The following is a 13,544-nucleotide window of genomic DNA, read 5'->3' on the forward strand; positions in this document are numbered from 1 at the left end:
ATGGTATACTTTTATTGGATAATTATAATAAGATTCAATAACCATATATATAAAAGATCAAATAACATGAATTTTATTTTTTATTTTTAAATTCTTTTACACTATTTTATTTTTATAGTAAAAGGATCAATCACAAACTATTTCCATTGTGTCATGGATAAAGTCTTCTTTTTAATATTTTGCCAAAGTTTTAATTATCATTTATGTTATAAATATTTACAAATATTACATTGTTGTTAATTTTTTGTAGTACTAAAATTTTAAAATAGAGTATTTGGTTAAAAGCTATTTATTGTTTTTCATATAAATTAATTTTTGATAATTTATTTGATATAGTAGTAAAAATTCATTGCCCAATTCTTCACCAAATCCGCTGTATAATAATAATACAATACAAGCTAATACAATATAGATACAATCTAAGTTACCATTAGAGCTGCTATTTACGTTTAAAGCTTTTGTTTTGTCGATTCTGCAAATTCTGAATTTACACTGGATCCAGTTGTGGCCATTGATTCATATGTGCAATTGCAATAATGGAGGTGGGGAGCGTTGTCATAGATGGAAGCTGCCCGGAAAAAGGAAAGTGCAAGAAAAAATAAAAATAAAAAATAAAAAAGGGAAATGATATTGAACGGCGTTAATGGCCAATTTTGAGCACCAAAGTAATATTTTTATGATACACATGGTAGATTTAAATGGTTATGTACCTCTCAATTCACAATGTGAATAATGCTGACAGTAATTGAGCTTGTGTGGGTCCACTTCATTGTGAGGTGTAAAAATGCAGTCGTGGGCCGTTGAGTGTACTTTGACTATGAACATTGACCAGCTCAAGTCAAAGTTGCAAAAGAGGACGAAGACCAATTACCATTCCAAATTCTTGAGGGCGGCCCATGATCTTGTCACAACTCATATACGACACCAGCTCTTGGAAAAGTCATAAACATCAAGCACAATTTCCGATACACCAACAAAAAATAAAATCAAAAAAATGAATCAAAACTTATTATCCTCTCCATGGATAAACGGCCTGTTCATCATCATCCTCGCTTTCTTTCTCTTATCAATGGACTTCGTTGGAGCTGTGGATCCATATTACCAAAATTGCAGGGTGCCCAGAACTTGTGGTGATAACCAAACAATGACAATAAGCTTCCCGTTTTATATCCCAGACCAGCAAAATTCCCACTGTGGGTACCCTGGGTTCGAGCTCTCTTGCAATGACAAGAAAATCCCAATTCTTAATCTCTCTAATGACTCCTACATTGTTCGCCAAATCTCCTATGAAAACCAGTCCTTCATCGTCTCAAACACCGCACTTTCGCTTGATGATTTAAGACCGGCCGGATCATGTATTCCTCCTCTACGAAATTTATCTCTTCCCAATGATCGATTCCAGCTTCCCAAGCAAAGCCAAGCCTTTCTGATCTACGATTGCCACGCTCCTACAGTACTTCCTGAGTACCAAATTGGCTGCTATTCCCAAAATGTAACCAATTGGGTTTTGGGTGTCCCTGAGAATGACTTAGATCAATTGGCCAACTTGTCTACCAAGTGTGGAAAAAATAGTAGCGTGGTGCCGGTGAAAGATTATAGCACCACTGAGAGCGTGGGAATAAGAGAGGCATTGAGCAGAGGGTTCGAGCTCAAATGGAGGGCAGACGACTGTAACCGTTGCAAGGCAAGTGGTGGGGTTTGTGGATTCAACACCTCTGCTTACCTTTTCCGATGCTACTGCCCAGATAGGCCTCATCATGTGCGTTGCATCTCCGGTCAGTCTATTTTTTAGCTTCTCCATCTAAACACGTTAGACGATTATCGTTTTTTTATTCCTAATATACTCCGAATTTCCACCTGTCACATTTAACTTTTAACATGTCATGATCCTTTTGTTTGTTTAAAGAGAGTTACTTTCATCAATATAACTTTTTTATTTTATTTTTTTATCTTCCATTTATTTACTTATATAATTCATACATCTAGTATTTAATAATATTTCGGTCACATAATTAATTAACACAACTTAGGTGGCATCTATCGTTTTCTATTTTTCTTTTTGTTTCTGAGATAATGAAACCTTTTTTTTTCCTTTCTTTTTTGGGTAAACAAAAGAAAAAAAAAAACAAAAAAGTGAATTCAATTATGTAATTGATCAACTAATATCAGGAACTCATGAAGGTGTTTGATAACTCAAAAATTAGAACATATGTATAGTCAATTTGATACGAGTACGTAATATATCTGTAATGCAACTACGATGAACAACTTAAATAAATCACAATGACTAACATATATATATATATATGTATATATATATATATGCTCTAGTTAATTTGGGACTCTGCCTCTTGTTCTCTGTTATTAGTTTTTCATCAAAAAAAATCCAATCTTTCATCCCTGCTGGTATTATATAGATACTCTTCTGAGATTGTTCTAATGAAATATCTATCTTGCAGTTGCAGGAAACGGAAACAAAATTTTCAAAGCAACAATAGGTATATATATGTGTGTGTGTGTGTGTGTGTGTGTGTGTGTGTGTGTGTGTGTGTGTGTGTGTGTGTAGTTACTTAATTCGATAACCACATGTCTCTTCAGTTTCCATAAAATTGATTCAATTACTACAGCCAAGTAGTCTGTTTGCTTAAATCCAGAGCAAAAAAAGAAAATGAAAGAAGGAAAAAATAAAAAATAAAAAAGGTAGTCTGCTTAAAATTCCCTGGGTCTTTTTGCCTCATAAGTTTGTGCTCCCTTTTCATTCATTGCAGCCACAACAGTTGCAGCAGGCGGGGCTCTAACTGTGATACTGATATGCTGCATAAGGAAATTCAAATATAATAAACCTTTATGTTTCTGGAAGAAGCAGAATCAAACGGATCAAAATATCGAGGCCTTTCTAAGGAACTATGGACCTGTACAAGTCAGAAGATATAGTTATTCGGATGTTAAGAAAATGACCAACTCCTTCAAAGAAAAATTAGGCCAAGGGGGCTACGGTGGTGTATACAAAGGAATATTACATGATAACAGTCTTGTTGCAGTAAAGGTGTTGAATGATTCAAAAGGTAATGGAGAAGAATTTATCAACGAGGTGGCAAGCATTAGCAGAACTTCCCATGTCAACATTGTTTCTCTATTAGGTTTCTGTTTTGAGGGTCGAAAAAGAGCTCTCATCTATCAGTTCATGCCTAATGGATCTCTTGAGAAATTTATCTTCAACAGTAATCATTCTTTGGCATGGGATACACTCTTTCAAATTTCGCTTGGCATTGCTCGAGGGCTTGAATATTTACATCGTGGTTGTAATACCCGAATTCTGCATTTCGACATAAAGCCACATAATATTCTTCTCGATGAACATCTCTCACCAAAAATCTCCGATTTTGGTCTTGCTAGAGTATGTACCAGAAGGGAGAGTATCATATCAATGCTAGATGCAAGAGGGACTATTGGATACATTGCTCCAGAAGTATTTTGTAGAGGATTTGGAGGGGTTTCACACAAGTCTGATGTGTATAGCTATGGAATGCTGGTTTTGGAAATGGTTGGAGGGAGAAAGAATGTGAATGTTGGTGTTGATGATACTAGTGAAATATATTTTCCACACTGGATTTACAAGCGTCTTGAACTAGATGAAGAACTTAGATTGAAGAGAATTATGAACGAAGTAGAAAAAATTGAAGTGAAGAAGATGATAATAGTAGGTTTATGGTGTACGCAAATTGATTCTTCAAATAGACCAGCAATGAGTAGAGTCATAGAAATGTTGGAAGGAAGTCTTGATTCCTTGCAATTGCCACCCAAGCCGATCTTGTCTTCTCCTTCATATTCAAATTTTCCACCTGATTCTTCCAGTATGATTGTATGAATGCAAACTTATTAGCATGTCTCTGCTACATGATATGAACTTTTTGATGTTCCTGACTACATGAGAACAATCTGATCTTACAAAATAATAATGTCAATTGCCGTAGAAGCTAAATTTTTCAATATGTGTCAGAAAAATATGCGAAGCCTCTGGTGTTTGACATCTTTTAACTTTCAGCATAAATTGAATAATTGGAATATGACATGCAAGGGGGACAAATTAAATCCCATATTGCTCCCTAGAACAGCATGTGAAACACAGAGATTGATGTATAACAGAAGCCAATCTTGTGTTTTTCTTTATTTTACAGCTTGATGGGCATATGATCTTAGGAATGGACTAGCATACATATAAAAATCAACACGTTTGTCGTCTCTACTCTGCCTTTTACAAACCAATTCGGAGGTAAAAAATTAAGAAATAAATCAAAATAACTAAAATATACAAATTTAGTGTAATGGATGTTTGATTTGTTCATCTCATAGAAAATATGAATTTGTTGCAAAGCGTTGAAAATTTTGCCATAAATCTTCATTCACAATGGTAATTAGAAGCGAAGCCCTGTTTGAATCGGCCCAACCTTTCTAGATGTATAGTGGTGTACCCTTGTTTTTCCCATAAACGTAGGCATGGACATAATATAAAATTGAACTCTTGGTCTGATGGCATGAGTTCTGTTAAAAAAAAAAGCACTTAAGTTCTTTCTTATTGTATTTGATGGATCATTGTTTAGGAAGCTTTAAGAACAGGGGCTAAAGTAGAACAAGCTTAGGGCTCTGCTATCGAAGAATATATCCCGTGATTCTGCTAATAAACTATCGAACAAAGAAGCTATTTGCTGTTGGAACTTGGAATTGTCGAAGAACCTTTTGAAGAAGGCTCAGCAATGCTAGTTGAAAGGTTTATGACTTTTGCTTATGTGAAGTTTGAGTCAGGCTTTGCTGTCTAGTGTAAATCACAGCCATGTAACTTTGATTTAATTTTTTTTTTTTTTTTTAATGCTCCAAGTTCTTCATGATTTATAATTTTCATATGAGCATGTATTTCAATTTTTTGTCTATAGACATGCATGGATTTATTTATCCCTAAAGGTTTTTCAGTCGGTTAATGTGTTGCCGTTATGGGTCACTTTTAAGTTTATGGTGAATGGATGCATAAAAAAGACAGTTTTAATAATAATTTAAAAAAATATATATATATAAAAAAAAAACAAAAAAAAAAAAAAAAAAAAACAAAACCCGTGGCCCATTTTAAACTTGCTGACTCGGTATTTTGTGTCCTTTTTATGTTAGAGCAAATCTTTTTAAACTATAACCTGCATGCGGCATTTAGTCTTTCATATTGCATATGGGAAGAAAATTTGTCTGGTGAAACTTTCATACTCTAGTTTTTCTCTAGTTCTTAGAAAGTTTTATATAAGCTCATGGATAAATTTTGTTTGGACCAAAAACCTTGGACCAATGTTTGCACCAAAATCTCTAAGTGGCATGGAAAGAACTCTGATATCTGCAAAAAGACAATAACCTTTACATCCAGGTAGGGCTGGGCAAAACCCAACCCAAACCGATCAACCCGTCCGAACCGAACTATTTGGGTCGGTTTGGGTTGATTTTTAACTGTTAAACGGGTCTGTTCGGTTACATATGTATTGAACCCATGGTTTTCGGTTCGGGTTACGGGTGGGTAGAAAATTTATCCAACCCAAACCGAACCGACCCATAATAATCCAAAGGTGAAGGTTTAGTCATGAAATATTAAAAAAAATATGCATGTGAATAATTATATCCCCTCAAAGCTTTTGGTATATATTTTTTTAATAATTTTTCTATTTAAAAAAAAGAAAAAAAAATAAAAATAAAGGAGAGCATTAACAATGACAACAGGACAAGGATAAGAATCCGATGGGGAATGGTTCTCTTTATTGTCCTTCTTTTTTATTTATTTATATTTTGGTAAGAAGATTTCTTCATCCTTATTGTTTCCCTTTTTTAAAAAAACATAATGCATATTATTTATACTACATTATATTGTAATATATTTTTTCACATGATAATATCAGTACTAGCATAAAAAAATATTATATTATCCCTTTTATTTATTTGAACCTGCAACTTTGAAAATAAAATATTAAGCATACTTGGACCAACCTCACTTGTGAATTTACTAATTAATATGAAAATATTAAAAAAAAAATTAATATGAAAATATTTTAATAATTGTAAAACTAATGAAAATTAAACCTGAATAAAATAAATAAGTGAAACTCATCAATATAAAAAAGAAGAAGAAACATTAAAAATAATATTTGGGCCGAAATCCATCATAAGGTCCAAACTGGCCCAAACCAAAAATAAAAAAAATTGGGCTGAAAGTGAAGCTCATCATAAGGCCCAAACCGGCCTAAACCAAAAATAAAAAAAATTTGGGCCGAAGCCCATTAGAAAGCCCAACCCAGCCCAACCCGTGAACCCAACCCAAACCGAAAAATATTCATTCGGTTCGGTTCGGTTTGGGTTGAATGTAACGGTCGGTTCGGTTCGGTTTTGTATCCAACCCAAACCGAACCGGTCGGTTCGGTTTAAAAAAGGTCACAAAACCGAACCGAACCGAACCGAGCCCACCCCTACATCCAGGGGTGTTGGGATATTATCTCTCCGACGATCAAGTTAGTGGAACTAATGAAAGATTCAAGAATTAGTCTAGTATGGAAAGAAAATGGCATACCTCGTATACCGGGTTGTGGCTTTTATACTTGAGTTTAGCACTGAAGCCTTATAACAACTTCACTTTGTCTTGATATGGCCATGCCTCCATGTGGGAGTGGTTTTTAATTGCACGAGGTGGATTTTGGCATGGTTCCTACTCCTGAAATCAAGCTGACTATTTGGCATGGGACGTACTGATCAAGATATCCTTCCTCTGTTGTCTTTTATGCAGACTCTGCCAGCTGGAATAGAAAATAATCCCATTCTCTTGGTTTAGGCTGAAATGCTATTTTATTAAATGGTCTAAGAGTATTTTGCTTTTGGGTACGACAAATTTCATAGTCATTGACTTAGGGAGGTTCAGTTCATCTTTTTCGTCTACTACTAGTACTTACATCATGGTTGCAACACACGAATTCTGTAGTTTGACATCTAGCCTCATAACATTCTTCTTGACAAGAAATTCTCACAAAAAATCTCAGATTTTGGCCTTGCTAAAGTATGTAGTAGAAAAGCGAGTATCATATCAACGTTGGAAGCAAGAGGGACTGTTGGATATATTGCCCCAGAAGTATTTTCTAGAAGTTTTGGAGGGATTTTATATGAGTCTGATGTCTACAGCTACAGAATGATGGTTTTAGAAACGGTTGGAGAAAAGGAATAATGTTGATCGTACAAGTGGGATATATTTTCCACATTGGATTTACAAATGCCTTGAGCTTGATGATGAACTTGGATTGAAAAGAATTACAAACGAAGAAAATAATGCAAAAGCGAGGAAGATGGTAATAATGGCGTTATGCTGCATACAGACTGACCCTTCTAATCGGCCAACAATGAGTGAAGCCATAGAAATGTTGGAAGGAATTCTTAATTCTTTACAAGTTCCACCCAAGCCATTCCTGTCTTCTCCTTCAAGATTGTCGACAGATTCTTCTAATCCCATGACTACATCTAAAGGTGCTAGTACATCACTAAGATTTTATTGGAGTTGGAAATAATTTTTTGATATGTATTTGTCCTTTTGTACCTCACCAGGCATTGAGGATTAACTCTCCAAATTTAATCAATAACAATAAAATTTTATTTACCCATATTTTGTCAGAATTTCTCCTCCCTTCTTCAATGATATCATTTCTGAAAACTTATGAAGTAAATGGCCACTTGAATAATTAAAAATAATACAATTTAAATCATTGCTCTGTTCCAAAACAGGGTCTTTATTCTTACACATTTACTGCACCATGCATGTATAAAAATATAAATGTTGTGATTAGTTTCAGGGACAGAAGTTGAATCATCATCGATTTCTTGGCTAATTTAAGGCTTTAAGCCAGCATCCATGGTGGCTTTCATCTTATCAATGATATCATGTATATACCGGCATGTTTCATATCTTAGTGGGATGGCTGTAGGGTTTATCCTTGTGACAGTAGGTATGCCTGTAGCAGATTCTCCTGTTAAATAAATTTCACAGTTATTTGTTCAGAATAAACTAATTCGAAGATACAATTTTAAAGAGGGAGGACAATGGTATGAAATTTTCAACATCTCTTGGGAAGAATAAGTGATCAGAAGGTGATGATGGAGAATAATTTATCAATGAGGTGGCAAAAATTAGCAGAATTTCCCATGTTAACATCGTCACTATGTTAGGTTTCTGTTACAAGCGCAAAAAGAGAGCTCTCATGTAGGAGTTTATGCCTCATGGATCTTTTCGTAAATTTATAGTCGACAGTAATTGTCAGTTGGTCTGAGAAAGAACCATATCAAATTTCATTTGGCATTGCTCGAGGACTTGAATATTCACATCGTGACTATAAGCACAAGAATTCTGCATTTTGAGATAAGCCCCCATAATATTCTCCTTGATGAAGATTTATTACCAAAAATCTCTGATTTTAGTCTTGCTAGAGTATGTACCAAAGAAGAGAGTATCATATCAATGGCGGATCCAAGAGGGACTATTGGATATATAGCTTGAATATTGTAGAGGTTTTGGAGGGGTTTCGCCCAGGTCTGGTGTGTATAGCTACGGAACGATGGTTTTGGAAATGTTTGAAGGGAGAAAGAATGTCAATGTTAGTGGTGATATTACATGTAAAATATATTTTCTGCACTGGATCTATAAGCGCCTTTAATTAGACAAAAAGCCTGGATTGGAGAGAACTATGAACAAAGTCAAAAAAATTGAAGTGAAGATGATAATAGCAAGTTTATGGTGTACACAAATGGACCGGCAATGAGTGTAGACATAGAAATGTTGGAAGGGAGTCTTGATTCCTCGCAAATGCCACCCAAAGTCATTCTTCTCAGCTCCTCCAAATTTAAGTTTGCCATTTAATTCGTCTAAAACATTTTTATAAATGCAAAATTCTATATTTCTTCTGCTAAATCTTGAAACATAAAATATTATAATTTCAAAGATGTCCAAAAAGTTTTAGTTTTCTTTTCTTCGGATAGAAGATTCTGTGGCTAAAAATGAAAGATCTATAACATGAAAATAAGATGCAGGGATTAATATTTTAGAAGCCGAGAAATCTAGAAGGAATGTTTATAGCATACGATATTATAGGGGAAAATATATGTGCAGCCTTACAGTGTAGGAGAGTATGTTTCTGAACTATTATGCTCTAATATCAAGTACCACGTTTTAAATTTTGATACTTGTGAGCCGTCTAAATATGTAGATATACAGATGTTATTAATTCACGTTTAGATTAGTTCAATATTTCCCAGCTGGTAACTCAATTTTCTTCTTTATTAGTCCATAAAGGCTATACGCGTGAAACGTGACAAAGAATCTATAATAGCCTCAGATTACCGGTTTCTATTAATATTTCTTTGAAATGAAGCTGCCTTGTTCCTACAAAGTCGTATTTTGTCAAAACCGCAATTATTCCCAGCTACTCTGTGCACCCTCTTTCTTCTCTCAAACTCTTCCAATGCATTAAATGCTTTGGTCCATGTGCCTTCTGCCTTAAATTTATGTAATGAGTTATCTTCGTTTTGTCTTTGTTTTTATTTTCGTTTTTAATTTTTTGTCCAAATAAAATTTTGATTTGGACACATTTTATTAATATAAACAATCAATTTTAAAACTAGCTAATTAATTTTGCAAAATTCTAACAGGAAAAAAAAAATAATAATAAAAACTAGGGATGGCCGACCAAATTGACGATAGGCAAACTTCAGGAGGGACGACTTTGCTTGGAATCAAAAAGGTTTATAGGGCAAATTAAAAAGTTTAGCGAATGCTCCAGGGCCTTGTGTAATATTCTCATATATTTTTCTCAAAAAAACATATTTATTTATTTTTTGGTAAAATAAAAAGGAAATCTTATGGTAGATGTCATCCTCTGGTTACCATCGAAAATAGTAGTTTAGCAGAAAAAAAATATTCAACTTTCATACCTACGGTTCGAAAGTTAAAATTCGAGTTTTGACAAACCATTGGCTCGGATGGTCTCATGCGGCAATGCCACCCTATCAGGAGACCTTGTGCTGGTTGACTTCTTTCTACCGGTGCTACCACTTTTAATAATGATGTTTATTAGTGTCAAGCTGTCATTGTTTACTTTGTGTTTGCGTTGGATGACTTTTTTCTTTTTTCTTTTTTTTGAGTGCAACTAGTCAAAGCTGCAAGAGTGGAAGACTCCCGATGCCAAATTCTAAACGGCGGGACTCTCAACACCATGATGTCTGTATTCCTCTTGCAACCACAATTTCCAATATCTCAAAAATGAATCAAAACATGTTCATCCTCACTTTCCTCCTCTTCTTACCAAACCAGCACTTCGCAGGAGCTGTAGATGAATATTACCTAGATTGTAGATTGCCCGCCAGAACTTGCCCTGATAACCAAATTATAAGGTTTCCGTTTTATCTTCGAGACCAACAAAAATCCTACTGTGGGTACCCTGGTTTCGAGGTCTCTTGCGATGAAGATGGCCACTCAATTCTCAATCTCTTCGTTAACGACCCTTACATCGTCCGCCACATCTCCTACGAGAAACGTTCTCTTATCGTCTCCAACGCCGCAATTTCACACAATTCAACACCCAATTGCATTCCTCCTCTGCAAAATATATCCTTTCCCAGTGAAAGATTCGAGCTTCCAAAACAAAACCAAGTCTTTTTTCTCAGCGATTGCAGCCCACCTAGAGTTCCAGAGTACGAGATCGGTTGCTCTTCGGAAAACGCTACCAATTGGATATTGGGTGTGCCTGAGAATGAGAAAGAACAATTGGGCAACTTGTCTAAGAAGTGTGGAGATGGGAAAGTTGTGGTGATGCCGGTGAAAGATTACGATAGCAGTGATGATGAGAGCGTTGGAATGAGACAAGTTTTGAGCAGAGGATTCGAGCTCACATGGAAAGCCGAAGAGTGTAGCCGTTGCCAGAGTAGTGGAGGGGTATGTGGATTCAATACTTCCTCTTACCTTTTTCAATGCTACTGCGAAGATAGGCCTCATCGTGTCCGTTGCCAAGGTCAGTCTTTCCCGCTTCATCTAAAACGTTTAAAATTCAACAATATTTAGCATTTTTCTTATGACAGAATGCGTCCCATTTTAAGTGTCTGTGCGCATCAAAGAACGATAAGGAAAATAATAATAAATAAATAAATATTCTTAACATAAGATGGGCTCGAATTTTGGGCTCAACTTAGCTCTTTTTTTAATTTATTTATTATCGTTTTTTTATTCCTAATATACTCCGAATTCCCACCTATCACTGTTAACTTTTAACATATCATGATCCTCGTCTTTGTTTAAAGAGAGTTACTTTTATCTGTTATAACATTTTTTATTTTATTTTTTTATCTTCCATTTATTTACTTATATAATTTATACCTGTAGTATTTAATAATATTTTCGTCAAGTGATTAATCAATACAACTTAGGTGGCATATATCGTTTTCTATTTTTCTTTTTGTTTCTGAGACACTGAATTTTTTTTAAACAAAAGAAAAAAAAAAAAAAAAAAAAAGAACAAAGAAAAAGAGAATTCAATTATGTAATTGATCAACTAATATCAGGAACTCATGAAGGTGTTTGATTACTCAAAAATTAGAAGTATACTCAATTTGATATGAGTACATAATATATAATTTAACAATCTCTAATGCAACTACGATAACAAAAATTAAATAAATTACAATGACTAACTATGCTCTAATTGCCTTCAATATATATATACATATTAATTTGGGCCTCTGCCTCTTGTTCTCTGTTATTAGTGTTGCGTTTAAAAAAAATCCGTTCTTGCATCTGTGCTGGTTTTATATATATGCCTTCTGAAATTGTTCTAATGAAATATCTATCTTGCAGCCGCAGGAAACGGAAACAAGATTTTCAAAGCAACAATAGGTATATATATATATATATATATATGTGTGTGTGTGTGTGTAAATACTTACTGAATTCTTCTTATCTGTAACAGGGCCTGGATAACAATATATCTCTTCAGTTTCTATAAAATCAATTCAATTACTACAACCAAGTAGTCTGCTTGCTTAAAATTCTCTTGGTCTTTTTGCCTCATAAGTTTGTGTTTCCTTTTCATTCATTGCAGCCACAACAGTTGGAGCAGTCGGGGTTCTAACTGTGATAGTGATATGCTGCATAAGGAAATTCAAATATAATAAACCTATATGTTTCTGGAAGAAGCAGAATCAAACGGATCAAAATATCGAGGCCTTTCTAAGCAACTATGGACCTGTACAAGTCAGAAGATATAGTTATTCGGATGTTAAGAAAATGACCAACTCCTTCAAAGAAAAATTAGGCCAAGGGGGCTACGGTGGTGTATACAAAGGAAAATTACATGATGACGATCTTGTTGCAGTAAAGGTGTTGAATGATTCGAAAGGCAATGGAGAAGAATTTATCAACGAGGTGGCTAGCATTAGCAGAACTTCCCATGTCAACATTGTTTCTCTGTTTTGAGGGTCCAAAAAGAGCTCTCATCTATCAGTTCATGCCTCATGGATCTCTTGAGAAATTTATATTCAACAATAATCATTCTTTGGGATGGGATACACTCTTTCAAATTTCGCTTGGCATTGCTCGAGGCCTTGAATATTTACATCGTGGTTGTAATACCCGAATTCTGCATTTTGACATAAAGCCACATAATATTCTTCTTGATGAGGACTTTTCACCAAAAATCTCTGATTTTGGTCTTGCTAGAGTATGTACCAGAAAGGAGAGTATCATATCAATGTTAGATGCAAGAGGGACTATTGGATACATCGCTCCAGAAATATTTTGTAGAGAATTTGGAGGGGTTTCACACAAGTCTGACGTGTATAGCTATGGAATGCTGGTTTTGGAAATGGTTGGAGGGAGAAAGAATGTGAATGTTGGTGTTGATGATACTAGTGAAATATCTTTTCCACACTGGATTTACAAGCGTATTGAATTAGATGAAGAACTTGGATTGAAGAGAATTATGAACGAAGTCGAAAAAACCGAAGTGAAGAAGATGATAATAGTAGGTTTATGGTGTGCGCAAATTGATCCTTCAAATAGACCAACAATGAGTAGAGTCATAGAAATGTTGGAAGGAAGTCTTGATTCCTTGGAAATGCCACCCAAGCCATTCTTGTCTTCTCCTTCAAATTCAAATTTTCCACCTGATTCTTCCAGTATGATTGTATGAATGCAAACTTTTTAGCATGTCTCTGCTACATGATATGAACCTTTTCATGTTTCCTGACTACATGAGAACAATCTGATCTTACAAAGTAATAATGTCAATTACCGTAGAAGCTAAATTTTGCAATATAGTTAGAAAAATATTAACAAGAAGGCTCTGATGTTTGACATCTTTTAACTTTCAGCATAAATTGAATAATTGGAATAAAGCATGCAAGGGGGACAAATTAAATCCCATACTGTGAAACACAGACAGTGTTGTACAACAGAAGCCAATCCCGTGTATTTCATTCTTTTACAGCTTGATGAGAAC

General features: G+C 34.8%; 2 protein-coding genes across 3 annotated transcripts; both read left to right on the forward strand.

Annotated features, from left to right (window-relative positions):
- Nucleotides 1-658: 658 nt before the first annotated feature.
- LOC125418490 (LEAF RUST 10 DISEASE-RESISTANCE LOCUS RECEPTOR-LIKE PROTEIN KINASE-like 2.1) lies at nucleotides 659-3,992 on the forward strand. Of its 2 annotated transcripts, XM_060813217.1 has the most exons (3): nucleotides 663-1,775; nucleotides 2,460-2,498; nucleotides 2,769-3,992. In XM_060813217.1, exons 1-3 carry the CDS (start codon nucleotides 995-997, stop codon nucleotides 3,866-3,868), a joined length of 1,920 nt encoding a protein of 639 aa, XP_060669200.1. In that variant the 5' UTR covers nucleotides 663-994; the 3' UTR covers nucleotides 3,869-3,992. The 2 variants fall into 2 exon arrangements, with proteins under 2 accessions (XP_060669201.1, XP_060669200.1); XM_060813218.1 differs by lacking the exon at nucleotides 2,460-2,498 and having other exon boundaries at nucleotides 659-1,775.
- A 6,167-nt stretch (nucleotides 3,993-10,159) lies between these two features.
- On the forward strand, nucleotides 10,160-13,295 carry LOC125418548 (LEAF RUST 10 DISEASE-RESISTANCE LOCUS RECEPTOR-LIKE PROTEIN KINASE-like 2.1). The gene is given in 4 exon segments (XM_048462157.2): nucleotides 10,160-11,063; nucleotides 11,903-11,941; nucleotides 12,147-12,516; nucleotides 12,518-13,295. Coding segments are annotated over 4 exon segments (1,956 nt in total). The 5' UTR covers nucleotides 10,160-10,234; the 3' UTR covers nucleotides 13,236-13,295.
- Nucleotides 13,296-13,544: the final 249 nt, after the last annotated feature.

This window comes from Ziziphus jujuba, chromosome 12 (genome assembly GCF_031755915.1).
Source record: "Ziziphus jujuba cultivar Dongzao chromosome 12, ASM3175591v1".
In the NCBI taxonomy this organism is placed as follows: Eukaryota; Viridiplantae; Streptophyta; class Magnoliopsida; order Rosales; family Rhamnaceae; genus Ziziphus; species Ziziphus jujuba.

Coding starts and splice junctions, on each gene's coding strand:
- LOC125418490 (XM_060813217.1), top strand. CDS start 995: ATGAATCAAAACTTATTATCCTCTCCATGGATAAACGGCCTGTTCATC. Junction 1,776..2,459: donor TCATGTGCGTTGCATCTCCG/GTCAGTCTATTT, acceptor TCTATCTTGCAG/TTGCAGGAAACGGAAACAAA. Junction 2,499..2,768: donor AATTTTCAAAGCAACAATAG/GTATATATATGT, acceptor CATTCATTGCAG/CCACAACAGTTGCAGCAGGC.